The following is a 24,717-nucleotide window of genomic DNA, read 5'->3' as shown; positions in this document are numbered from 1 at the left end:
CCTAAGAGGCTCCAGAATATTAATTAGGTGCTCTGGGATCATGTGAAAGTCTTGTACAGGGCTTCCCAGCTTTCAGTGATTTGTATTGCACCTTTATATTCCCACGGTTCAATATCTTCCAAATGTGTTTTTCTTTAAGTTGGCTTAGTTTCATACATAAGAGTCAAGGCTGTTAAAGCATCACTGTGAATTAAAGCACCATTACTGTTAATATGTTTTGACTCCATCTCTGTCTGCAGTACCTGTGTGCCTGGTGCCCTGGGGCCACAAGATGGCATCAGAGGGTTCTGGAAGTAGAGCTACAACGGGTTTGTGTGCCACCATGAGTGCTGGGAGCTGAGCCCTGCTCTCTGCAAAAGCACCAAGTGCTCTCAACTGCTGGGCCTTCTCTCCAGCTTCCCTCCCACCAAGTGCTCTCAACTGCTGGGCCTTCTCTCCAGCTTCCCGCCTACCCCAGCCCAAGTGCTCTCAGCTGCTGGGCCTTCTCTCCAGCTTCCCCCCTACCCCAGCCCTTTTAGGTTCTGTTTTCAGTTCCCTGGTGGTAACAAATGCAGTGTCATAGTTTCCATTAACTGCTCCCAAATGAATATTATTTCACTCATAGAAAGAAAATTAGATAATTGTTTTTATTGTAAACTTTATTTGAATTAAATATAGAAAACAACATTTTTATTTTAAACTTAATTATGCAAGTTATCACAATTTAAATGTTTACACTAATTTAGTATATACTTAATATCCCTTTAGACATATATAAGGATGATTTACAAAATTCAACAATAATCAGAAAATGTTCTGCAAAAGGATTTCTTAAATTTGTAGCTATGTATAAAGCTCATAATTGCCAATATATTTCTTTATTAAGGGCATTAATCCATATCATTAAATAAAAATAAGCATATCTGTAAAAAAGTACGACATAAGAAGGTGCATAGAAGCATGCACTTACACATACTTTCTGAAAGGATGTAAACTACTTTGGGGCATTGTCACCTCTTCAGATTTCCTTGTTAATGAATAGCGGGACTTCTGACACCCAGTGCTACTGTAGAAAGATGATCAAGGCAACTACAGGCAAAAAGCATGTGTGCGATGCACAAGAAAATACATTCCAAAAGTGAGGGTTTGTAATGATAGAAGTATGATATCAGAAAGGGTTGGAGTGTCTTATAGATTAATAAGTCAAAGAGATTATGTCACTGATAGTACCTGATATGCAGATCTCTTAAAATGCAGCCATTTCACGGCTATGCTGCTTATGGGCAGCTAAATAGCTTGTACACGTCTAACAGCCAACCAGTCTTGGGATCCAATTACTTCTAGGCACTAGCGCAAAACAGGCACATTCTAAATATGGAATGTTTTCTTCATAAACGAGTCTTCATATTTCCCCATTTTTTTTATCCTATTGCATAAGCTGAAAATTCATCTAGTAAGAAAAGGTTCTTTTTCCGAGCAGACTTGCTTGAGGTCTCCTTCAGTCTCCTTCTTTCATACTGTGTAGTGGATCCACAAGCTGGTTGTGGACATGCATTAAACCTTGAAGGGGAAAAAAGCCCCAAAATTCTAGTTATAATTTTGTTAACTTTGAGCTCTAACTTAAAAGATCTAAAAGACACGATATTTCATTCCTGTATGATTGCAAGGTCTACTGAGACTAAGCAATTCAACTGATCAGTGTAGATGCAGAACATTCCAGATGCTTCAGGAGTCCCAGCGCAGCCTCAGCTTTTGTCTTGAGCATCAGAAAGGCAGGCTGGTGAATCCAAACATGACTAGCTAGTATGTTTGTCGGGAGGTTTATGTTTTGATTTTATGGTCGTTGCTTTAGCAGATGGAAGTGGGGGGCCTAACTGTCATAATACGAGAGCTGTCTTCCACAAGATTACCCTAAGGATACAGTTTTTGAAGGAGGGGTTGCATGTGTTAACATGTTTGTACGTATGTGTACGAATGCCAAAGTCAATGTCAAGTGCCTCCTCTTTTCACTGTACCTCACTTTTGGAGATGGTTTCTCACTGGTTACACACAGTGAAGAAGATCATGTCTGGGAAGCAGGGTGGGCAGAGAGTACTGGGAAGTGCTCCAATAAGAGAAAAGCCTAAGAGGCATCTGCAAAGCAGGGAAGGGAGAAGCATTCCATTCTCTGGAGCAACTGCAAACACAAAGGCCGAGTTCTCTCACAGCCTGCTTCAAGTCAACTCCGCCACCATCACAGGGCCAGTGGCAGAGGGGACATCAAAGGCAAAGGTACTCTCAAGCCCTGGATTTACATGTAACAGTTGTGATGCATCATCTCTGGTGGCTGTCAACCTTCCTAATGCTGTGACCCTCAGCTTTCATGCTGTGATGATCCCTCACCGTAAAGTTATTTTCATTGCTATATCATAATTCCAATTTTGCTACTGTTATGAATTGTAATGTAAATGCTTTTGGAGATAGAGGTTTTTGAAAAAGGGGCCGTGATCCACAGGTTGGGAACCACTGATATGGACATTGTTCTGCTTGATACAATCCATTCATTTGCTAACAACATTAAAGCTTTAAAATACATGTAGCAGCAAAATTGCTTAAAATTATACATTGTAAATAGCTTCTACACATAAGATATCTTGCTTGCAAACAAAATACTTTAGGTAGTATTAGTAATATTTGACTATAAGGCCAGGTAAAAGCTACTTTAAAAAGTGTACATAATTGGTATATAAGTAATAAAAATAAGAAAATAACTCTTCTGATAAAAATGCACCAGTTTCCTGACATTTCTTGTAGAGATGATACAATGAATCAGGTTCTATCTAATACCAGTCCCTTATGACAGAGTACCTTATGATGTGGTTCTACCTGAACTCTACCTCTGTGAATTTACTGGGATTAAGCAAAGGGACATAGATTGCTTCAATGACAACAGTGCTCTGAAAGAACACTAGTACAAAAACATAAATTCCAGTTTAAAGGAAAGAACAGTTTAGGCGAATTAAATAAATTTTCAAATATTCAATTTTATCTTTTGATAGGTAATTAGTGAGTAAGTTTCCATTTACTAACATTGTTACTATTAGACACCTTATTAACCTAGGTCTAATGACAATATGTGATTGATTTACATTTAGAAATTTGGACGCACCAAGATAGGAAAGATGTTTTCTTCAAGGCTATCAAATACAAATAGCTGAAACACTAAGAATGTAACATTTATATAATTCCTGATTGTGTCATGGTTATTCTTGCTACAGGTAAAATATTGTATATATGTGCAATAATATAAATGTATATGTAAAAAATTTTTAATAAAAAAAAGATTTCTGTGACCAAAAGAATGGGTACTACTATAAACAGGATTTCAAATACTATAGACAATTGCACAGATTATTCTGTGTAGCCTATATCACATCAATACTGGTGTGACACGGAAGTGGTCATATGCCTAATGTGTGAAACTATATTTGAAATATGTATATAATGTGATTTACTCTCTACGATTGGCTAAGTGATTTTGCTTTTTCTTAAATAAAAGGTAAAGAGAATTCACTGCCTAGTACAGTTGTGAGAATTAAGTAGTTCAATAAAGAAGATGCATTTAGAATTCTCATTAAAACAAATTATGAAAGCAATCTAATAAAAAAACTAAAATGTAATATATTTGTAGCTTGGTGTAAACTGTGAATTTAAATGGGAAAAATGAGAAAATAATTTACAAGAAATATTTAAGTAAATTTTGAAATGCACTTAGCTATGTATCCTCATTAAAATGTTTTGCATAGATATTTAGTAAAAGGAGCAAGAGAAAATGTAAACAGAAATACAACACAAAACCACATATACAGTATGGTCAGGATTATTTGGTTACTCAACTTAAGTCATCTGTATGCCACCTTTAAGAGTTTTCTCATGTACAAATATTCACATGAACTGTGACTTACTGATTTCCGCTAAGTTGATGTATAATATTTATCTATTTCTTAAAATGAATGCTGTATGCTGAAAGCATATCTTAAGTAACACTAGGAAAAAAATATACCAGATAAGCAAGATGACACTCATTTTTAGAGACATCCCATTCCAATTTCAGTCCAGAGTCAATAACACACAGCAACTTTGTTCAGCTTTCCTTCTGCAGTGATAGTTACAAAATGTAGGTTCAATTTGGCATCACATTTTAACACTTGTTAATCAATGTTACTATAGTAAAAATGAAAATTTATCCATGTCCCAGTACTGTCATACATATTGTGCATTTTGTGAAGCACTGACTTCTAATTAATGTTCCATGTAAAACAAAGCTACTCTAAACAACAGTTTATGCTTCTGAGCTTGAGGATAGAGCTTGCTCATAATAAAGAAGCCTCCTAAAGCATTCATTGTGTCAAACATTTTTCTATAAAAAGCTCAGTACAAATAATATTTGAAGAGTAATAACTAGCTAACAGGAAAAAGGAGAAGAAGTATCAATATTCAGAAGTCTAAGCTGTTTATTTCATACTGTTTTAAAGTATACCCACCGTGATACCAACTTTAGCATGCCTGAACGGACATCAGGAAGCACAGACGGAACGGTAGGTGACGCACATTAACCGTGGATTAGCTTACAGTTAGAAGGATGAGGTAGAGCTCGCACTCAAAGGCTATAAAAAAGAAAATCTCATATGCAAACTGAACCTCAGTGCTCACCTTTAAAGTATTTCACCGTCTTGACTCTTAACTCTAAAGTAGCGTCTTCATCGCATACAAAAATCGTCCGGGGATGCTGTTGGAAAGCTGAAACAGTCCACATGTGGTTGACTCCTTCTTCAATTGCTTTGTACAGCGCAAATGCCTTGTGTGCACCTGTTATGAGGATCATCACCTGCAGAATCATGGGCATCACTTGTTAACGGTGAGCGGGAAGCTCTGTGATGACATCTAAGTGAGGACCAGATGAGCACTTTAGTACTGATGGGTGAAATGCATGCCTGGGACAGTAAAGTGTAGGATTTCCGGCATAAAAAAAAAGTTACATGGCTATGTTTCTTCAGTGAATTTATATAATCTGGGCTCATACCCCAAGTCTCTCTAGTTCAGCTAAAAAAAAAAAAATATGTCTTACATGAGAAAAGCAAGTGTTCTACAAGAACAGTGACTTGAAAGACACTGAACGAACCCTGAACTTTGCTTCACCTGATGGGCACCATTATCTTTAAAGCTGTTCCAAACACACTGAACTCAGAGTTTCAGCTCTCCTGAAACAGACCCCCTCCCTTTGACGGACAAGAGATACTCTTGGAGATCATAGAAATTGCAAGTTCCTTGTTTTACATGCCTAAGCACCTGCAAAGTAACTCAAGACACATGCGAGTGTGTGTCAGAGGGATGTTTCGGCCAGCAATTCCTTCCACAGTAAAGCATGGTGGGATTCTCTCTGACCTTCTCATAAATTCACATACTCAAATCACTAATCATTTCCACTTTTTTTCTTTTTGGTTTTTTGAGACAAGGTTTCTTTGTGTAGCCTTTGGACCAGGCTGGCCTCAAACTTCCAGAGATGAGGCTGCCTCTGCCTCCCAAGTGCTGGGATCAAGGGTGTGCCACTGTCCGGCTCATATCCTTTCTCACATTCCTGTCTTTATTCACTCCCCATAACTGATCCCCTGCCTCTTCCCACAGAGCCTCCCTTCCGTAAACCTTGATCCTGTGAAAACAAATGTGAATTATTGATCTTTCTGAGTTTGGATTAGCTTGTTTATTTTTTCTCATTACAATTATTAAAACGTTAAGATGGTTATAGTCCTAGAGTGTTTAAAATAAAAATGTTATTTTTCTGTGTGCATATTTTATGACTAGGTACTACTCTAAAGTATAGGACATGAAAGATGAATGGATTAAGGTATTGTATTTCTTTATAAAATATTAATCCAAATTGATTTTCATTGTGAAACTGAATGAATCAACTTAGTTAAAACCATCTGTCATTATTAAATAAAAATTAAGTAGTTTGATATAAGGGAAGCAAAAAATTTTTATAAATTAACTTTCCTTGCTGGACATAATTAGTCAGAGTATTATCTTAAGAATGAAATATTTGTTACAGTAACAACTAAAATGAAATGTGTACATGTGTACTCCATACACAAGGACACACATTACTGGCTAACTCACGTCTTCTCTAATAATTCACTATATTTGGAGCTTTGGTGTAGTAATGAAGGTTCCTTAGGTCATTAGCATGCCAACAATCTCACTGGAAGGCAACAGACTCTCTATAATGCTTCTCTAAATAAATATTAAAGAGCTTCTTACTTTTGTGTGTGGGTACAGCCATCAGATCTCTCCTTCCAGCACGTGGGCACTGGGCACCAAACTGTGGGACACCACCACAGGCAGTCCTCCTCGGTGTAGTCACCAAGCACTTTGTGTTACTCAATGCCACATGCTCCAAAACTACGTAGGACATTATCTCTGAGCCACTGTCGCACCTGCTCTTTCCTAAGACTAACCAAATGACAGAAAAGCCACAGAGATACTAAGGTCTTTGAGACCTCAGGCTGCGAAGCATGAGCAGGCAGAGAAAAGAGCAGTTGAACAGGAGGCTCCTGGTGCCTGGCTTATAGCCAAGGCTGACATTTTGTTGATTCTTAACAAGTTAATGAGAAAGGCAAGAGTTAGTCACTGAAAACTAAACATCTTTATCAAAAAATTAGATGAATTTAAAATATTTAGTATCATAATTACTCAGGATGAAAGGAAAAAAAAACGATCAAATAACAGTTCTTACCTCCCTAGCATCCATCACTGTGCCCACACCAACAGTTAGAGCCATGGTTGGCACTTTTGATAAGTCGCCATCAAAATATTTAGCATTTGCCAAAATGGTGTCCATTGCTAGAGTCTTTAATCTTGTTCTTGATACCAAACTGGATCCTGGCTCATTGAAAGCAATATGACCATCTGGACCTATTCCTTTCAAAACAGATATACACACTCATATAAACACGAAATAAACATTTCCAATAGAGAGTAAGCATTTCTTCTCAAATTTCAACATAGTTATAAAGTCAAAGAAATAACCATAAGCATACTTACCTTGTTTTACAGCTGAATTCCTAATATTAGATTAAATATTTGTTTCTCTATTTCACTTAGTGTTTCCACTGTATACTGTATACACAGCAAGAAATGGCGTATAGCTCTAAAATTAGCAGGGAGGTGTTACAGTTATATATCATTATAGCCCATTTACAAAGCAGTTTTACAACAGATATCTGGTAACTTTGTGGCTGCTTTCCTCATTGCCACCCTTTTGATAATACAAAAAGAAAATGATGTAGAATAAAAATAAATGTCCCTTCAGGACCACCGTTAAGTAAACACCAAAATACACTCGTCTTAGCCTTCTGATTACTGACTGCGGTCTTTTATACTCTCACTTAGCTTTGCCTCATTCCAGTTTAGGGGAGCCAATTAACTGCTGTGCCCCTTTAGTTTTGTTTCCTCATAATATATAGATTGCATAAGATCATACATGATACCAGTTTTGATCTTTCACTATAATCTAACACACACACACACACACACACACACACACACACACACACACACCTCTAAAATAAAATTAAGCAAACAATTTAGCCTTACTGGGAGCCATGCAAGACCTTTCTGCTAAATTCCATTTCCTTCATATTACAAGAAGGGAATGCTGGGTATCACTGGATGTACAGATTTCATGACATATGGGTATGTGGCCTATACACAACTGCTATATTCTAAGATGGCTTCTAAAATACAGGAAAGAACACAGTATTCTTTATTTGAAGACAAATGAAGATAACTCTCTTCATAAAATCAAGAATCTTTAAAAATAAAAATTTATATATTTATCCTAGTTGTCAGGCTTACACAGCGGCTTCAATAAAACACCAAACTCACTAACTCTCTCAAGTAATTAAAATACTTTTTACATGTTTACTTTAAGGAAACAACAACTGTATTTCACTGATATGTAAATTTCTCAAGCTTTGATAAAATATTGCAAACTATAATCTGGTTTTGAAGATAAGAAAAATGAAAACAATATAAGGCAAAATGTTCTAAAGCACAGCAGTCTTGCACTGATTAAAGTGGAGAGGTACTTTTTAATAACGACTTACTTATGCTTAATATCCAATGACTGTTCCCACTCCTAAGAATAGAGCTATTTCTAGTATGTTTTAATTATACTTAAGAATTTCTATGTTTTCCAAAGAACTGTTTTGCTCTGGGGTATACAGATGTACCACGCATGGACTCGTACTCACGCACACACATTCCCGTTACATGCACACAGAACAAAGGTTAGAGCTAGGAATAGAAAAACCTCAGACAACAAATCCGAGGTATCCTAAGAAGCCCTGTCCGAGTGGTGACCTGGGCTACTGAAAGCAAGCACTGCCCTTGCTTCCTGTCACAACAGAGGCTGATTTCTGGCTTTATATTCAGCTAACTCTTTGGCCTTCACATCTAAATTAGGATATTGGCATCATCTCAAGAACTCACTCGTCTGATTATGTGTCTTTCCTTTGGTCCTATGGCCCTGAGGGTAGTTTGTGAGTAGCTCTTTTGTGTGTCTCTAACTGCTACCTGGACCAGACTATTACACACATGAGACATTCGATAAACCACAGCTGAGTGAGTCACTGCATGTTACTTCTCTTTGGTTGGCTCAGCAGTTTCTCCCAGCTGCACCTCTTCTGCTCCACTCCCATTGCCGGGGGCAGGAGTTGGGGAGTGTGGAGGTGTGTGGTGGTCTCAAAGGTAATTCATAGTGAGTGGGTGTGGCAACGGAAAAGGAACCCCAGGTAAAGTAACGGAGATCACTCTTTAGAGCTGATCTTCACCTGGTGACCACAAGCAGAGGACACACACACACACACGCCCTGTATGACAGCTGCTGGTCCATGGCCCAGTGCTCGAGAGCGGAGGCACTGTGGTTCTTTCTGAACCATGAGAGCTTGGGCCCTCCTCTAGGTTTTGTGAATTAAACCAGAATCATTCCAAGTAATACACTGCTAGCTCCCTTCCACTAGTTATCCTGTTATTGCCAAACCAAGACCTCAAAAATTAAAAGAAATGTGGAAGTTTCCCCTGCTGTCTTCTTAAAATTTTATATAAACAAAATACAATTTTTTTTTAAAGTTATTACAGTTCAGTTTTATTTACAAACTCCCACGGTTGTGCACCTTACTGCTGGGTCCTCCTTAGAAACTCGGGATACACCTTACCTTTCTCAACATTTCTGCCATCAGAAGACAAATGACAGCTCTCAAAGCACATTTCCTCCTTTCTCTTTTCTACCAGGGGAAGGGATGCCATGCTCTAACGCCCTGGGGTGAACAGCAGCAGGTTTTTATTCTTAGGCTCTTCTAGTCCTAGTCCGACCCACAGTGGAAGGGGAAAACAACACTGGCTTCAAGCCCAACCTACAATCCCTTTTCCAACTTTACCTTTAATAGAGCTGATACTTTGATCCCATTTGGCACAGTTCTTAGTGTTTTTATTAACCAAACCCTGGAACAAAAGAAGGGTGAGTGGTAAGACCCAGAGACCGAGCCTCATCCTTAAAATCCCAGAGATAGAAACTCAGACGGAGAAATGCAAAGCATCAAGTGAGACTCCTTCACCAACGACTGGGCCCCAGTGGAAGGCGAAGCGTACGCTAACTCCTCTCCATGCTCTCTGGGTGGCACATATAAAATGTCAGGCCCTGGGCCTTCAGACTCCAGCCAGGGTGTTAATGAAAGGGTAAAGCATTTTCTTAAAAATGTTTTCTGTTTGGCGGGTAGTAAAGAAACAACTTTAGGAAGCTTAAGATGAATGTGGTTAAAAAACAAAGTGACAGAGCTGGAGACATGGCTCAGTCTCTTCCAAAGGTCCGGAGTTCAATGCCAGAAACCACATGGCAGCTCACAACCATCTATAATGAGATCGGGTTCCTGTAGCTGGCCTGCAGGCCTACATGCCAGCAGAATACTGTATAAATAATAATTAAATAAATCTTAAAAACAAAGTGACAGTAAGAGTCAGTAACAAGCCTACATATAACCAGTGTTCCAGTTACTTAGAAGGGAGAAGAGTGTTTGTTTGTTTCGCGGTATCAGACAAAAAACATAAGTGAAAAGAGACAGGGAGAGAAATGACCTAAAGCAATGGGGAATGATGAATTTCGACTGGAAATGCTGGGTGAAAGAGTCGCAGCCTTAAAAACATACTACACCCTGAACTCTTTCTAGAAGGCAGACGAGAACATGAGGCTTCATCTGGTACCCCCTGCCCAGTACGTTCTTTTTCCTTGTACTGAAATCTAGGAGGGATTTGTCACACGGACCCTTCTGTGGAGTCAACAGATTAACAGGGAAAATAAATGTCTACAAATATCTTTAAACAACCATTTTAATCATTAATTTTAAACAACTAGAATGTGTTTTCAATACAAGAATAAATCAGGGAAAATATTCCTTTGAAAAATAAAACTAAGATAAACTGTTTAGCAATGGCATGGTCCAGTAAATTAATATTGATATATGGAAAATATCAAAACTAAGGTTTGTTTATACATTTATAAACATCTGGTACCTCAGTCTTAATATTGGCAGGTAAAAATGGTAATTGTTTCAAAACAGAACTATATTTACAAAGGTAGGATATGAAAGTGCTCCATGGGATTACAAAAGTGGAATTAGCAAATTTTATTTAAAATGGATAGCATTCTATTTAAAATGCAAAATAGTAAACATACAGCTTTGTACAGACAAATACCAGTTCTGTCTATACAAGAAAATTAACAGCACTGGCTCTGCTACACATAGATAAAAATTTCCTCAGTGAAGAGTTCAGTCTCACTTGGTCATCCACAAATAATTTAGCTACAACCATGGGGAATTCAGTGGACCAAGGGACAACTCCATCCATCTCTACAGCTCATGGGAGACAACACTGAAGTGGCCCTGAGTCAGCTCTGTGCCAAGCAATATTCTAAGACAGTTTATACATGTTTTAATGCATTGAATTTCCACAAGTGTTGAGAACGTGAGAATTAATCCTGTCTTACACATGATCTATTTATACTGAAGTTAAGTAAGCTCACCAGGCACAGAGAGATGGGAGATGCAAATCTAAGTCTGACTGTGAAGGCCTCCAGCACCTAAACACCTCAGTCGTACCCAGCCACGTCGACCATGAGCCCACCCCTGGTGTACACAGTTCTGCGCACTTTCTCATAAATCAGATACAGAATATATACAGGTAGTTTAGAGCACTGGTTTTAGTTGAACACTAGAGATTGGCATGAAACGGGTTTTGGCTTTAGCGCAGCTGATCTATATTTTTCTGATGGCAACAGCCTTCTCAAGCTGTTTCCTATTGGTAGCAGAGATCCACTACTACTACGAAGGAACAAACTCCTATTTTCGGTACATTTATGCACACATATACACACATAAATATATAATTTTAACTTAAACATTCACTCCTTTGGGAATTTGTCAAGGCATTTATAGAAATAAACTCATCCAAAAGCTGGTGATAAAATCTTACATCACTCCTAACTGATTTGAATGATCCTAGCATAACTGGATTTATCTGGTACAAACCTACCCATTTCCCATACACTCAGCTCTCGTCTGTTAAGCCGCCCGTGCCAGAGCAAAAGAATAAGACACAGGTTTTCACTCATGACAAGCCGCACAGTTTCAGGACGTGCGTGGTACGGGCGACCTCATGAGGTCATCAGGAGAGGTGACCAGGGATGGGGACCTACTTCTCAAGGCGTAATTTAAACAATATGCCAACTGTTGCAATTTTAAGTTTATTTTCACTTCTTTATTTGTGCATTTTAAATGAAAAACTATTGAGCTTCTCTAGCTGGATATTAACAGGTGCTAACAGGTGGTTTTGTCTTTTTGGTTTTCTTGCATTATGCAATGGTGACATTTCTGTCCTTTTTAAAAAAAATAATGTTACTTCAAATATTTGCAGACAAATGATTGACGACAGTGTTGTCTTACATACCTCCAACAAAAAGATCTATTCCTCCGGCTTCTTTTATTTTCTCCTCAAATGCGTCGCACTCTGCCTGCAAATCCGCGGCGTTCCCATCAAGGACGTGAGCGTTGTTAGGATCTATGTCAACATGCTTAAAGAAGTTATTCCACATGTAAGAGTGGTAGCTTTCAGGGTGACTTCTTGGAAGCCCTAAATATGAAGTTAAGAATAAAATTATAACTATTTCCAAAAATCTTTTTCTATACATTAAATTTTTAAATGTTTGGCATAAAGTATATGTTTAATATATGTTTGTGTGTCACTTTAAATATCTACACTAACAATTTGTCAACACATATGAAAATACTATGATCATTTTCATTTTGTAGATAAGCGCACAAACACAGAACTTCCCCCCAAATCATATAGCTGGTAGGGTTTGCGATGCAAACAATAGAACACGAACAAAACTCAGTGAGACTGAGTTTTGCATTTTTAATAGTTTTTTTTGAGATTACAATGACATCATTTGCCTTTAAAAATATTTGTTATACACACACACACACACACACACACACACACACACACACACACAAGTACGCATGCATGAGAGCGCACGTGCCAATATATAATGTTACTTGTACGTATGTTTTCAAGGTTGGCCATTTGGTACTGAACAGCTAATCAGTATGCTCTGCTCTTCCCTGTGGAAGACCGTGTCTCCCATTCTCCACCTTCCTTAACTGCCTATAGTTCTTTGTCTAGGGTGGAGGCCTCTTGAGACTCCGCTTTCCACACTGTGACATCTTTGTTCAAGTCATGTTTAGGCACACAGGCTGGTGAGACTTCATGGGTATCAGCTACCACCATCATTTATATATTTTTAGAGAACTAACTGTTGGCCACGTTCCTCTTGTATTCATCCTGCATGTATGCAAAGTATGTTGAATCATAATAGCTATTTGGCTATAACTTCTACAGACACTGAAAGTGTTTTCTGATATTTATGCTTTATCATAGAATTTCTAAGGACCGTCACAGGTCCTTCCAGTTAAGCAAGTTAACAAATTACACAAGTTTTGTGGGTGCTAACACAAATAAGCTAGTTTGAAGGGAAAAAAGTTATATAAACTACCTATATATATGTATCACTTAATTTTCTATGATTAAGGAAAGAAGGAGAGAACCAGCAGCAGTTGGCGAGAAAAAGGAAAATGGGAGAGAGGAGCCAGCCAGCGGGGGGCGGGAGGGGGGGAGAAGAGAAGTTGGGGTGGGGTGGGGGGGGAGCCAGCAGGAGGGGGAAGAAAGGGGAGTTGGGGCAAGAGGCAGAGGGGCAGAGAAGGAGAAGGAGAGTGGAACAGGGAGAAAGAGGGAGGGAGGGGGAAGAGAGAAGAGGGATGCGAATGGCTTGTGAATGGACGGATGCTCAAAGCTCCCTCATAGGTAAATGGATGGATGCTCAAAGCTCCCTCATAGGTAAATGGATAGATGCTCAAAGCTCCCTCATAGGTAAATGGATGGATGCTCAAAGCTCCCTCATAGGTAAATGGATGGATGCTCAAAGCTCCCTCATAGGTAAATGGATGGATGCTCAAAGCTCCCTCATAGGTAAATGGATAGATGCTCAAAGCTCCCTCATAGGTAAATGGATAGATGCTCAAAGCTCCCTCATAGGTAAATGGATAGATGCTCAAAGCTCCCTCATAGGTAAATGGATGGATGCTCAAAGCTCCCTCATAGGTAAATGGCAGAATGAATGTATATTTTTAGTTTTTAAGTCTTGTATTCACTCTACTATACTGTGCTATGATCAGTTTCACCACAGAGCAGTGCACAAAGGGTCTACAAATTCTAAAGATACATGATATTCAAAATGTATCATATAACATATTCAAATACCATATTCAAATATACCTTACCTACGTATTCATCCATGTTAAACGTCTTCACATATTTAAATGAAAGGTTTCCACTCTTGTGGTACTCTATTAGTTTTCTATAACATCCTAATGGTGTGCTCCCTAAAAAAGATAAAGTATCCGTTTTTCTGAAATAACCTGAAAATCTATTTAAAATATATATACTTAAATTTTTATAAGTAATTCAACATTTCAAAATAGGCAAACAAGCTGGGAGTGGTGGTAAACGCCTGTAATCCCAGCACTCAGGGAAACAGACCCAGGCAGATCTCAGTGAGTTCTAGGCCAGCCTGGTCTACAAAGCAAGTTCAAGGTAGCCAAGTCTACAGAGAGAAACTCTATCTCAAAAAACCAAACAAACAAAAAACAAAAACAAAACAAAACAAAAAAACTAAACCAAACCAAACATCAACAATAAAACCCAAAAACCAAATAAACAAAAAAATAGGCAAACAACTTAAATGCAGATTTCTTGTTCATGATATCGTTAGTTTCTTCCCATGATGCCTTGGGATTTCATTAAGCCCTAATTTGGTTAGTAAAGCTGGAAACGCAACAAAAATGGACGTTGTAAAGCTATTCTGAACTGTCCCCGGTATTTGGAATTGCCTTTGCAAATGACAGGACTAAAGTCTTTCTGAGTAAACACTGGGTGAAAAGAAAAAAAAATACCCCACACTTGTTGACAACAATTCGAGTTGAAGCATGAGTGACACAGACGGTACAGAGAGAAACCTTTGTGACCCGTATCTTTAATACGGAGAGAATTTCTGGGAGATCCTCAGAGTAAACCTGCCATGTTTTATATGGTGATTGTTTTATTTTACATGTTCTATAAAATTGTTAACTTAGCACAAAGGGTGTTTGCTTGCTTCATGATACGACACAATAAAGGGAAGTTTATCAGCTTATGGTGGGATGATTGATTCCTTTTGCTTATTAAATTTGCTTTCTATTTTTTATTATAACCCCAAGAACAAAGGTTCCTTTATTAAAACATGACCTGACTGTTTCAGCCCTGGAGGGAATGGATTTCTAATCCAGGAATTATCACAAACCAAAACCAAAACCACCGCAGAAATGCTTTCTGGAGTAGTAGCTAGACTTAGGCAGTTTTAGACATCTGCTAGATTAAAAAACATTCTCTGAACAAAACAACAAAGGAGTTGAAGACTTCAGGAGTATAGACTTCAGGAGTATAGACTTCAAGAGCATAGACTTCAGGAGCATAGACTTCAGGAGCATAGACTTCAGGAGTATAGACTTCAGGAGTATAGACTTCAGGAGCATAGACTTCAGGAGCATAGACTTCAGGAGCATAGACTTCAGGAGTATAGACTTCAGGAGTATAGACTTCAGGAGCATAGACTTCAGGAGTACAGACTTCAGGAGTATAGACTTCAGGAGTATAGACTTCAGGAGTATAGACTTCAGGAGTATAGACTTCAGGAGCATAGACTTCAGGAGCATAGACTTCAGGAGTATAGACTTCAGGAGTATAGGCTTCAGGAGTACAGACTGTTCTCCACTTGAGTAGACAGAATAACCAGTGGTTATAAATGAAAAATACCACATAGGTGCAGAGAACAGATGAGTAATAGAGTTTAAGGCTAAGCATATGTTAACTTATAAGTATACCACATATAAGTTATGAATAAACAGATAGATAACTATGCTTGTCTTTTCCGTTCTAGAAGCACGTAAATCGTCTACTGTTAGAAAGCCAGGAGTCGCTCGATTTAAGGTTATACGCTTTTGATCCAGTGAGAAGATGCCACAATGGTAGTGATAAAGAACACACTCACTTTCTGACATTCAATCAATGTAGTTAAAGGGGGAAAGGGTGGGGGAGATGCTAACAGTGAACCTGTTGCAGAAATGTCATCTTATTATTTACTTTGGGATAGTCACTTAACTGCATAAGCAAGCCTAACAGGTGCCTTTGTGGTTCAAAGACGGTTAGGGTTTTCTTTCTGTGGAGAAGAACATACCACACAGATACCAACCACGAAATTATGACACAAAGAGAAACAACCCCAGAGAATTCTAGGGCACGGCAATGAAGCAAGAAGACTCTGAAAAGATTCATTCCTTAGTCCTCAGATCGTTTCACCTGAGGCACGAAGGGCTGGAGTCCTGACCACCACACAGTGATCTGTAAGACAGACCGAGATGGAGAACTAGGACCAAGGATGACGTCCATGTGCCCAGCGGATGGCTACCTGCTGTGCGGGTGTCTCCACACAATTTGCTAAATAACAAATGGCAATGAAGCCAGGGATCCAAAAACCGGGCGGGTTAGTTCCAAAACACACACAGGTGTAACAAGGCAGCAATATGCGTTAAGAGACAGTAAGCCAGAAAGTTCACTTATCCTTTGAACCACGGGCAGTCCAATTTACTTCCGGTCCAATTCAGGGGAGGGGGACGGTGAAAATAAGGTTCCCAGGCAGGTCAGGACCATAATATGCAGACCTTTTTTTAAAAAACCACTTAAAATATACACATGCCACAGAAATTATGCTTGGTGGGAGAATAGCTTATGTACAGGATGTTGTCTTTAACCTCAGACATACGTGTTCCAGTTTCAGAAGAAGCAGAAGTGAAAGAACCAACCAACAGCATCAACACTCAACACAGAGAATGCATAAATGCCAGCCATGGTTTCTCAGATTGCCCTTGGCAGGTGCGCTGGGTGTAAATTTAAATGTGTAAGAAACATGGCTAGTATTGACTGCTAACATGCAGGACTTTGAAGCCTCTCTGTCCCCAACTCAAATTATTATTTCTGTGTCATAATTAAGACAAAATGACTAACATGGGTGGCCCAAGAATCAGCCAGTCATAGTGTGCAAACAGGTGCAGAGGTTTGCTGAACCATCAAAGCCTACAGGAGGATGCTCATTTGAACGTGCAGAACCAGTATGCCTACTTCACAAAAATACCTCTTTGTCATTCTCGCCAAGACCTTCCTCCTAGACAAAAAGACAGAAAACAGAACAGCCAACCAAATCATCTAGAAAAATGTAATTCATAAAAAAAATCACCTAAGTAAAATGAATCATGACTATAGATTTTTATATACTTAGAGTATGCGGAAAGATGAGGAGAAAATAGTCTATTTAATAAAATACTCATGAGAACTTAAAGCTATACTGCATCTACTGCGTTGAAAAGGTTTGCACATAACACTGTTTTAGCTGAGTTTCAAAACAACACTAAAACAGCTATTATAATTATTACTATTTTATCCTTTGTGCACTTAAGGAATCCAACGCTCAAGGTACATGAAATAAATACTTTGCTGCCACTAAAATTTAGTTCTAAATCTAGGTCTAATGCTCTTTAAAAAACAAACAAACAAACAAACAAACAAACCACAAGTTACCAATATAAAAGTGCTGAAAAATCAAGAGGTACTACCTCAGCATTTTTTAAAAGCAATTTTTGTTGCTGTTATTGTTGTTTTTAGACAGGGTTTCTGTAGCTGTTCTGCAACTTGCTTTGTAGGCCAGGCTGGCCTCAAACTCAGAGATCTACCTGCCTTTGCCTCCTGTTTTTGTTTTTTTGTTTTGGCAACTCTTAATGGAAAAATAAAGCCAATGGAAGATGTACTTGGTATTTAAATTTATTTCTGTGATTGAACAAGAGCTTTTACAATTTTCTCTTGAAAAATTTCTGTAACAGAATAATAGAAATTAAAAGCCTAGCAAGTAAGAGCTCATAATGAAGGTAACAAGGAATCTCTAAGTAGCAGCACACACTTTAGTCATCACCTGTTAGTAATAAAGGAGCTAAGCTATAAAAAAAAAAAGTGTCTGAGTAATGAAGGCAGTGCCCAAGCAACTCCAGAGCACCAGACAAGGGTACGGGAATATCATGATCATCGTTTAAGTCGGGATACTTTCTAAATTTGCAATTTTTGGAGTAGTGGATAAAACAGAATTTTAACACAAACGGAATCAATATGTAGATACTGCAATAGACTGCGTATGTTTCTGGCTTTATATGCTAATATGTTCAGAGCTACAGAAAAGAATGAAAAGTAGTTGGCTAAGAGAAGCCCTATTACTTGGACAGTCTTATAGAATGTGAGTTTATAAAACAGAAAGCACGGTTTGTACCTGTCGGCAAGCCCAGTGTAAAGTATCTGTCCTGGCCAGGTTTGAACTTAACGATCCGATTGCAGATGTACTTTGCTGCCCATTCACTGGCCAGGTCGTAGTCATCAAGAATTACAAGCCTCATTATTGGCGATGCACAGCTATTACTGCAAGCGGGCCACGCCTGTGAAAACCCCAGGACAGAGTTCTTTCAGACATGTGTCAGACACCCAGAGTATATAATATATTGGTTTCTAAAGGGCAGGACTTAATGAGGACATGCACATATAAATACACAACCCATACTTATGAAACAGTAGGATTAGCATTCTCTTTTGTCAAGCAGGCCCCGAGCTTTCAGCAGCGGCTTAGGTCACTTAGATGCACATATCAGTCCATATAACAATCTTGTGAAGTAAATTAGTTTCAGAGAGAACATGGACTCACTCACACACTTTGCCTGTGGAGAACATGGACTCACACACTTTGCCTGTGGAGAACATGGACTCACACACTTTGCCTGTGGTCACGCAGGAAGTGACACAGCAGATTCAAATTCAAACGAAGACACCATTCTACACTCTACAGGAGTATACTATATACTCTTAACAAAGCAACCATCCCTGAAGAAAGAAGGCAGCACTCGCAAACTACATGTTAACTACTGTAATGACTTGGCACCTTTGAATTACTTACCAAAATACAGAATTGTCCCTAAAAATACCATAATGATCAAATTTCCTTTCTGTTAAATAATGCTTAAATCCCATCAGAGATAATTTGCATTACTTATACACCACAGAAACACTTAATGCACATATGTGTGTGTGCACACATATACACACAGTATGCAGAGAAAGGGTTTTAACAAGATTATACTTTAGTGAAAGTGCTGGCCTCTTGGACAGAAATTCTCCACAAAAATTCAAATATAGTTCTGAAGTGCTTACTCTTCTTAACTTTTTACTATATAAAAAAACCCCTTAAAACGTAATTCTATGCCCAATAACCACAATTCTCTGATTTAAATGCCTAGTTTCTCATTTAAATGTGTCAACCACCAACGCCAACCCTTTAACGATGTGGAGGTTTCAGAATCCCTGTTCAGTAGCCACACACTTCACGCAGAATACTAAAGCAAATGTTTGAGCTAACAAAAACAGAAGGTCTCATGACAAATAATACATAGAAACTAAATGATATTCCTAAGAACTCAGAATTCTAAACCAACCAAATGTATGGTCACTAGGGACAATAATAAGGGATAAACAGCATCTAGAGAAAAGAAATCACAAAGTTAAAAAAAAAAGCCTAAAAAGTGAACGTCATCTTCGTTTAGGTTTTTCCCTAATGTAACATCAAAAAATAACCTGAGTTACACCAAAACCCCCAAATACCTGCTGTTACTCTGCTGGCTGTCACGGCCGTCAGGAGATAGATATTTACTTCTAATATGGCTAATGAGCAACAAGCAAAAGGAAACAGAACTGTAAGGAGCGGCACAGATCTTCCCACTGCCCTGGTTACCAGACTTGCCATGGTTCACGCTATGGTAAACACTACGCTGGCTCCACAGACACAAAGCTGGTGAGAGGGAGGACCTCCTTGCCAAACGGTACCTTCTTCCACCCCCCACACCCCCCTCCTCGTCAAAGGGTACCTTCTGAATTTGCAATTATTCTCAACTTTCGATGTAGGAACTTAAATTCAAAATCTCCAAAAAAGTTACAAAGCCACAATGTTTTGGAGGGAGCTAGACTTAAAAGTAAGTGTATCTGACACACATACCCATGTTTCAAAAGTTGTATCTGTATGGAATCACTAATAATAATTGTTAAAAAAAAAAAAAACCTTCTGGGGACCCACTCCTTAGCTCCAACAGATCTCAAATGGAGTCCAAGAGCCTGTAAGTGTCACGGGTGAGTCTTAGACTTGAGCTAAAGTGAGAAAAGTTCCAAGCACACCATTCAACCCAAAAGCTCAGGAAAGTGGTTTGTGGTTTTTACTCTTGGGGAGCAGAGTTCACCTCCAAAATGCTCGCTGAATCCCCCTCGCTCAATATAAATTCTCCTCTACATTTATTCAGATGTTTAATACGCTCCTTTCCCAGGTTTCGCAGTCATTAGAAACCTAAAGCGTGGATCCTCTGTGGCTCTGGCATCGTGACCTGATAGCATTTAAAAAACAAAAACAACCGCCAATTTGGCTCAAAGGGCTTCCTGCAGGTGCTGATTCATTCGGGCAGGGCATCCCCAGAAAAAGCGCTTTTCCCTGAGCTCTCTCTGAGATGGGAACTTCTACACTGTGGAACTTTCACAGCTCTTTTAACTATTGGGGCCGATCCGAAAAAAAAAACTGAGCTCCCGCACGCAGCACCCTCCCCTGATCTGGGGTAGGTGTGACGCCTCAGCGCGGAGAGGGGCTGCTCAGGGTGAAGGCTTGTCCTCCCCTAAGCAACCCCTAGCAACGTGCTCACTGAGGCCGAGAGCCCCCGGGGGCTCAGGGGCGTCAGGCTGCCCGGGGCGGGTCAGCGACCACGAGCCCCGCGCAAGCCTCGCATCGGAGCTGTGTCCCCCTAAACTCACCCACAGCCTCTTTCCGACGCCCGAACAGCGGGAAGAACCAACACACCCTGCAACCCGCCAGCGACTCCAGCCGGTGAGGAGCCGATGAAGCCTGGGGACCCGGATGCAAACACAAGCACAGGAAGGGACCCCTGCAGGACGCTGCGCATGCGTGTCCGCCCTGCTAAGGGAGGTGCAGGGAAGAGCAGATTTCTCTCAACTCCGGTAGGACCACAAACCTGAAGGAGGAGGCCTGTGAGGGGCTCTTAAGTTTTGGGGGATGGCCACCTGCCCTGCCACTACTCTTTTTCGTTACGTGTTCCAGAGGTTGGATTGTGGTAGATTCCTTGTAGGCTTGCAATACTAGATCTATCACTTCACCCCAGTCATTGCTTACTTTTCTCAATGTTGTAAAAATCGCTCTCGACATAAGAAGGAACGAGAAAGAGTTGACTCTGGAGCCAAACAGGGATGGCTATGACTAGGGAAGTAGATCCTGGGCAGCATAAATGCTGTATTCCAACCAGGCAACAGTTTCCTGAAGTTTCTTCCTGCCTTTCCTTCCTTCCTTCCTTCCTTCCTTCCTTCCTTCCTTCCTTCCTTCCTTCGCTACAGAACAAAACTACAATCATAACTCACTATGCTTTTTTAAAGTTTTATTTTATTAATTTATTCCGATTACATCTCAATTGTTTTCCCATCTCATGTATCCTCCCGTTCCTCCCTCCCTCCCACTTTCACCCTGTTCCCCTCCCCTAGGTCTAAAACCTAAAGGGACCTCCTCCCCCTATATTGTCATAGGCTATCAAGTCTCATCTTGGTAACCTGCTTATTCTTTCTTTGAGTGCCACCAGGCCTCCCCACCAAGGGGACATGGTCAAATACAGAGCACCAGAGTTCATGTCAGAGTCAGTCCCCGCTCTCCACTCAACTGTGGAGAGTGTCCTGCCCATTGGGTAGATCAGAGTAGGGGTTCAATGTTTACTACTTGTATTGACTTGGTCAGTACGATAGTAACTCACTATGCTTTTCAAATACGTTGGGAGAAGCATCAGATAGAAAGTTACAATGAAATGGGAAATCTCTGCTGTATATTTCAGATCCTTCCTGGTGACAACCTAGCATCTAAGAATTTTCCAGTTGTTCCAAGCGCAGCAGTTCCCTACTAGTCACAGGATGTTAGACCATACACAGGGTAGGCAATACCTGTTCATATAAAGCGTTGAGGCGCCGCGAGATAATTTGTCTCTAGACCTGCAACATTTCATCTCCCGACAATGACTGAGCTATAGTCAGCTCTGAAGGTTATAATAGGAGCAGTGCTCTTTTCTGGGAATTTAGTTCATACTTTGAATCCTAAGCACGAGACTACTTTGAATCCTAAGACCCCATCAAAGTTAGGTTTACAGGGAGGAAAACCGACTACTACAAAGTTAGGTTTGCAGAGAGGAAAACTGAGACCCAGGAGGGTGTCAGAAAAGGTCCCCTAGATTATAGCACCTTGTGGCTTGTACCAAATATTTCTAAGGGGTAGAGGAAGCCAACACGAACTTTGAATGTGTGTCACAGTTCTTCGTAAAGGAAAAGGATTATTAAGTTAGCACCAGTCCCAAAAAGACAAAACATTTGCACTCAGTGACAAGATGATTCATTCTGCTGTTTCCCTAGATATGACACATTTAAGATAACTACAGTGTACTGTTTATTTATTCAGACTTCTGAAGTAAGGTACCCTTATTTTAATTCCAGGCTGGCTCAAATATCAGTCTTGGTATAACTTTCCAGCAAATTAAGATATTCCGGCCTGATTTATGAGAACTCACCGAACAGTTAATATTTTGACAAGGAACAATGTTTCCCATGATTTTTTATGGAAGCTAAATTTAAGAAGCAAGTTGTTAGCTTTTATCAGTACTATCAGCTTCTGTCAAAAGAGTTTTATTGTGCATTATTGCGATTTTACTGGTGCACAAATAGCATTTATCACTAGATTTTTTTTCTTCACTGTTTTTATCTAAGTGTTTTGGACATTCAAAAATAAAACTAATTCGACCCATGTTATAAATACCAATGATGTATGTGTCTATCTTGATGCAAAATGTTATATGCTGTCTTCTCATTTCTCAAACTTGCAACCCAACCACAATCTTCTTTGCAGAATTTACTGCAGATCCAGGCAAAAATTTTAATAATACATAGGAAAAAATGTTTTGGACAAGGACAAGGGTGTGAAAGCTAAATCATTACTGCCTCTTTGATATTGACTAAAAGCACATTGATGTTGGTAAACACTGATTGAATGCCAGGAGTAGAGCAAACACAGTTCCTGTCACCAGTAAAGAGAAGGACTTACAGAAATGCAGATGTAAGTCACCATCACCACCTCATCAACTAGTACATCCCGCTATGTGAAGTAATCCCAATGAAGACACTTCATTTTTCATTGTCTTTATGTTTAGGGATAAACTATACACAGAGAAGATGTGTCTTTTCTAAATACAGTCTTGAGAAGCTGACAGAAACATAGAAGTGTTCCCAGGGTCAAGCTTTAGGTAGAGAAGATTTTGGTAGAACAGTTTTAACAGGTTGTATTCATAGACGGTGACATAATTTATAGCAGCATAGGAGTACTATAGTGCAGATGCCTTTGGAGGTGACTGGAAAAAAAAAACACCAGGGTGATGTCAGCCTTATTTGTAATTGCCAGAATGTGGAAACAATCTAGATGTCCTCAATCGAAGAATGGATGAAGAAGCTGTGGTACATTTACACAATGGAATACTACTCAGCTATTAAAAACAAGGAAATCCTGAAATTTGCAGGCAAATGGGTGGAACTAGGAAAGACCATCCTGAGTGAGATGACCCAGACCCAGAAAGACAGACATTGTATATACTCACAATTGGATCCTAGCCCACCATGGATGACCTCTGAGAGTCTTCACTCAGCAGGGGATGGGGACAGATGCTGGGACTCACTATTGGTCCCTGGTGAGAGTGGTATAGAAGAATGTGGAGATTGAAGGACCCACAAGGTCCAGGAGTCCCACAAGAGGACCATCAAGGCTGACAGATCTGGACTCAGGGGACCTGTATAAACTGTTGTACCAACTAAGAACAATTCACACAGTAAACCTAGACCTCCTGGTCAGATCCAGCCAATGGACAGCACATTCTCCATGGCTGTGGGGAAAACAGGGACTGACTCTGACATGATCACTGGTGCTCCCTATTTGACCACTTCCCCTTGGTGGGGAGGCCTGGTGGCACACAGAGGAAGGGGAAGCAGGCTATCCGAATGAGACCTGATAGGCTGTGGTCCTATGGTTAGGGAGGAGGTCCCCTTCTGTCACAGGTCTAGGGGAAGGAGGGAGAGGGGGGAAGGGAAAGATACAAGTGAGGGAATAACAATTGGGATGTAATCTGAATAAATTATTTTTTTTTAAAAAGAAAGAAAGTTAACAACTCAAAGTAGCTACAAGAAATCCCTAAAACTAACCAGATTCACTAAGCCCCTCCCTCTTAAGAATAAATATTAAAGGGTGCTGAGAGTCACTCTCAGATAAGCCCGGTGCAAAGAAGACTTTCAGAGAGGAGGCAAAGAACTGCAAAGAAGACTGAGAACTGACCAGAAGCCTGGAAGAAGCAGGAAACACTCAAGCTGCCTTGAAGATGACCAACAGAGTCACTTGGAAAGGACGCTCTCCAATCTGTTGAGCCTCTTGAAGGTTGCGCAATGTGATCCAGCTTCCCAACTATTGTGGACTGTCATGCTGGGATTGGCTTTGGTAATGCAGCTACCTCTGAGTAATTTCTGCTCCTATAGTTGCTCCTTACCCATATTCCTGTAAGAAATAACAATAAAACTCATTGGATCACCAAGTTGTACTTTGGTGGTATGTGTACTTTGGTCTTCCATTGCCTTGCTATCTGGAGTGAGTACATGTGTGTTTGAGTCTCCCCAGGAAAAGTCTTGTCACACAATATTAGGAATAAAACTTCAGCCACACGTCATGATGGTGTGGTGGTTTTGATCCAAGCTTCCCTGAAGACTCATGGTGTTTGAGCATCTTTTTCTGTCATTATTGGCTGTTTCTACATCTGCTTTGAAGAACTATCTCCTTAAATCTCATGTTAATCT

The 24,717-nt window shown here is 39.7% G+C and overlaps 2 protein-coding genes and 1 long non-coding RNA gene across 3 annotated transcripts in view; 1 reads left to right on the top strand and 2 right to left on the bottom strand.

Annotated features, from left to right (window-relative positions):
- The window catches only part of YIPF7 (Yip1 domain family member 7), a 332,610-nt gene that overhangs the window by 175,177 nt on the left and 132,716 nt on the right, over positions 1-24,717 (bottom strand). The window lies entirely within an intron of this gene.
- Positions 621-20,729, bottom strand: GNPDA2 (glucosamine-6-phosphate deaminase 2). Its single transcript, XM_084799686.1, is given in 8 exon segments — positions 621-1,482; positions 1,484-1,539; positions 4,672-4,846; positions 6,752-6,936; positions 12,019-12,201; positions 13,911-14,012; positions 18,035-18,197; positions 20,599-20,729. Coding segments are annotated over 7 exon segments (882 nt in total). The 5' UTR covers positions 18,159-18,197; positions 20,599-20,729; the 3' UTR covers positions 621-1,425.
- Positions 20,718-24,417, top strand: LOC311607707. The gene is made up of 3 exons (XR_014782710.1): positions 20,718-20,802; positions 21,678-21,772; positions 23,285-24,417. It is a non-coding gene; the product is annotated as an uncharacterized lncRNA (long non-coding RNA).

Source organism: Acomys minous (genome assembly GCF_964271855.1).
Source record: "Acomys minous genome assembly, chromosome: 10".
In the NCBI taxonomy this organism is placed as follows: domain Eukaryota; kingdom Metazoa; phylum Chordata; class Mammalia; order Rodentia; family Muridae; genus Acomys; species Acomys minous.
The sequence above is the reverse complement of the archived record's forward strand: the minus strand, read 5'-3'. Positions and strand labels throughout refer to the sequence as shown.